The 4,132-nt window shown below is 40.6% G+C and overlaps 1 protein-coding gene across 1 annotated transcript; it reads left to right on the top strand.

The window, feature by feature from the left end:
• Nucleotides 1-648: 648 nt before the first annotated feature.
• On the top strand, nt 649-1,458 carry LOC126954908 (elongation factor 1-beta-like). The gene is given in 2 exon segments (XM_050790958.1): nt 649-1,074; nt 1,077-1,458. Coding segments are annotated over 2 exon segments (675 nt in total). The 5' UTR covers nt 649-728; the 3' UTR covers nt 1,406-1,458.
• Nucleotides 1,459-4,132: the final 2,674 nt, after the last annotated feature.

The raw sequence follows: 4,132 nt of genomic DNA, 5'->3' as shown, positions 1-4,132 counted from the left end.
ACCATCCTGGCTAACACGGTGAAATCCCGTCTCTACTAAAACTACAAAAAAAAAAATTAGCCGGACGTGGTGGCAGGGGCCGGAACACCAGCTACTTGGGAGGCTGAGGCAGGAGAATGGTGTGAACCTAGGAGGCGGAGCTTGCAGTGAGCCAAGATCGTGCCACTGCACTCCAGCCTGAGCAACAGAGCGAGACTCTGCTTCAAAAAAAAAAAAAATTATGTTTCGTTCGTCAATTATCTGATTAAAACAAGTTGATATCAATATGTATATAGAAAATTACCCAATGGAACAAAGAACAAAGAAAGAGGACTTGATATATTAGATATCAAGAGTTGCTGTAATTATCTCTTTTTTCACAGTCTCTTTCCTTCCTTTTCTTGTACATGAAATGTCCTCACCTGTCTTGTCTACCAGGGATGCAGAATTCTTCTGTGAATTCTTCAAGACTAAACAGAAACATAATTTCCCCTCAGAAGCTGTCATTGGCCCCAGGTCCTTCTTCCTCTGTCATTCTTCAGAATTGAGTGCTTTGTCATAAACTGCCGGTTCAACCCTTGAGTAACGTCCTATAGCTGTATGATCTTGGACTATCTTATTTAAACAACATACTTCATAATTTTCTGTAAAAATTCAAATTAACCCTTTTTCCTCTCTTCAGTGCGGGGCACCCACAATTTGTGCGCTCTCTTTCTGCTGCTCCCCAGCTCTCGGATACAGCTGACACCATGGGTTTCGGAGACCTGAAAAGCCCCACTGGCCTCCAGGTGCTCAACGATTACCTGGCAGACAAGAGCTACATCGAGAGGTATGTGCCATCACAAGCAGATGTGGCAGTATTTGAAGCCGTGTCCGACCCACCGCCTGCCAACTTGTGTCATGCCCTACGTTGGTATAATCGCATCAAGTCTTACGAAAAGGAAAAGGCCAGCCTGCCAGGAGTGAAGAAAGCTTTGGGCAAGTATGGTCCTGCCGATGTGGAAGACACTACAGGAAGTGGAGCTACAGATAGTAAAGATGATGATGGTATTGATCTCTTTGGATCTGATTATGAGGAGGAAAGTGAAGAAGCAAAGAGCTGAGGGAAGAACGTCTTGCACAATATGAATCAAAGAAAGCCAAAAAACCTGCACTTGTTGCCAAGTCTTCCATCTTACTAGATGTGAAACCTTGGGATGATGAGACAGATATGGCAAAATTAGAGGAGTGCGTCAGAAGCATTCAAGCAGATGGCTTAGTCTGGGGCTCATCTAAACTAGTTCCAGTGGGATATGGAATTAAGAAACTTCAAATACAGTGTGTAGTTGAAGATGATAAAGTTGGAACAGATATGCTGGAGGAGCAGATCACTGCTTTTGAGGACTATGTGCAGTCCATGGATGTGGCTGCTTTCAACAAGATCTAAAATCCATCCTGGATCATGGCATTTAAATAAAAGCTTGAAAGATTAAAAAAAAATTCAAATTAAATTGTTAACTATTACCACTTAGCTCTATATTATAGCTCAAATTATTTTTATTTGCCATTACAGACAATGAGTTTCTTCAGTGCAGGGATCATGGACCATTCAGTTCTGGATCCTTATCACCTGGCACAGTTTTATCATATGGATATGACTGAGATTGAAGATGGTAAGGCTCATAATCGAGAATACAAGTAGTATATTGGCTCACTGGAAAGAATGGTCAAACGTTCATATACAAGTCACTTATTTCTGAAAATAAAGCCACAATATTGAATAATGTAGCTTCAAGCCAGGATGCTAGCAATTCTTTTCTTAATTCAAAGTTCCCATTTTCCACCTACTCTTTTCTCTAAGTAAAGGATGCCCCCACTCACCACCTTCAATGCCCTACACAGAACCGCAGATTTCCCTGTAGGCTGGGGAAAACAGATAAACTGAAGGAGAAGGAGAAGCAGGAGGAGGAGAGGAAAGAACAAGAAGACAAAGAAGGAGAAGAGGAGGGAAAAAAAGGAAAGGAGGAAAGGATGGAGAAAAGAAGGGAAGGAAAAGAAGGAGAAGGAGGAGGGAGAGTGGAGAAAAGAGGAGAAGGAGAAAACTATCACCATATAATATTTATGCATACCTTTCCCTTTTTAAGGTTCTAAACAGGATATTACATAATATTCCAGTCTGAAACCTTTGGATTATTTTTCAAAACATCTAATATTTCCTGAGGAGAAAGAATCAGAATCAGTCTCAGAATTGACGTTACCTGTCTAGAGAGTGTGCCACTAGAACATTGCGCAAGTATGCCCTCCCCAAAAAATAAATAAATAAATCTGTGTTTACTATGGAAGCTCAGGAGGTAAGTTTTGGACAGTTTTTTGTTTTGTTTTGTTTTTGAGATGAAGTTTTGCTCTGTCACTCAGTGACAGAGCTCAGTGATGTTAGCTCAGTACAACCTCTGCCTCCCAGGCTCAAGCGATTCTCCTGCCTCAGCCTCCCAAGTAGCTAGGATTACAGGTGCCCGCCACCATGCCTGGCTAATTTTTGTATTTTTAGTAGAGATGGTTTCCCCATGTTGACCAGGCTGGTCTTGAACTCCTGACCTCAAGTGATCCCCCTGCCTCGGCCTCCCAAAGTGCTGGGATTACAGGTATGAGCCACTGTGCCCAGCCCTGAATGGTTTTAAAATAATTACTTGATCTTGCTTCCAAGCATTGATCATTCAGAAATACTGAGGTCTAAAAAAAAAAAAAAAAAAAAAAAAAAAAAAAAAAAAAACCTCAATTTATTCTACTTTCGAATTTTATTTTAACAAACAGGAAGCTAAAACACTAGACTGCTATTATAATGAATGTGTGAACTATACTGGCTTATACTCAGGAATGGAAAACCAAATACCATATGTTCTCACTTATAAGTGGAAGCTAAGCTATGGGTTTGCAAAGGCATAGTGAGTGATATAATGGACTTTGGAGACTCAGAGCAGAGAGGGTTAGAGGAAGGTGAGGGATAAAATAACTACATCTTAAGTACAATGTATACTACTTGGGTGATGAATGCACTAAAATCTCAAACTTTACCACTATGTGATTCATCCATGTAATCAAAAGCTACTTGTACCCTAAAAGCTATTGAAATTTTAAAAAATAAAATATATAGCCAATATCTAAAAAATATAGTACAGAGTTGGAGAAACTCAAGAGCCCATTTCTGAGTCTGTTCACAAGGTCAAAAAGATTTTTTCCATTTGTTATAAGTCTTATGTTGTGAGCCCCATGAATTAGGAGGTTTATTTTTCCCTGAACCACGTTTGTCTTCACTGAAAGCACCATTAAATGGAGATTCCGGCCCAACTCAGTGAAGCAGAAATGTGCTTCCTCCTTTGGAGCTTAATCACCTGAGTAGCTGTTATTGTAGGTGATCGTATGACACAGCTCAGAATCTCAGTAATTTTAGTAGGTCACTAGGGCATTAGAGAAGTAGGTCATTCTTGCCGCAGTCCTGCCAGAACAGGCCTTTGGAATTTGCTATTGTTTTCTTCCAGGAACAAGCAATAGGGTATATTGTTAGCCCTGCCATGTGTAACTGGATGCCACAGTAAGTTTTAGTGGCAAAGCTCTATTTAGATAAGATATTGCCCTACCGAGGGAAATTACAGCATTAAGCATGAGAATTTCAGGATGTGCTGCATTTGTTACTCTCCTTCAGCACATGACTAACTGAATAGCAGGCAGGTTAGGGCCAAAGCTCAGATCAGCATGGAGATGGCCTTTCCAAGCTTGGAGAGGATACTTTATGGAGTCATTTTCTTACATTTCGTGCTCCCTGTCCGCTTTGTACTGTCTTTCCCTAGGGAGCTCTAAATTTATTGGGTCTAAAACAGAATATGTCTAAAGACTAGCATTTTATTTTTTTGTAAAAGCCTAAAGTAATTGAGAAGGTTATCACAGCAATTCTGGAGTGGAAAGGATGAAGAGAAGAGTATCTTTGAGAGGAAAGAGATCTGAGAAGGAAAGAGAAGGTACATTATCCAGGACTAAGAAATACATAAGGCCAGGCACGGTGGCTCACACCTGTAATCCCAACACTTTGGGAGACCAAGACAGGTGGATCACGAGATCAGGAGTTTGAGACCAGCCTGACTAACATGGTGAAACACCATCTCTACTAAAAATACAAAAA

This window comes from Macaca thibetana, chromosome 5 (genome assembly GCF_024542745.1).
Source record: "Macaca thibetana thibetana isolate TM-01 chromosome 5, ASM2454274v1, whole genome shotgun sequence".
NCBI classification, from domain to species: Eukaryota; Metazoa; Chordata; class Mammalia; order Primates; family Cercopithecidae; genus Macaca; species Macaca thibetana.
This window is presented reverse-complemented; position numbering and strand designations above follow the sequence as displayed.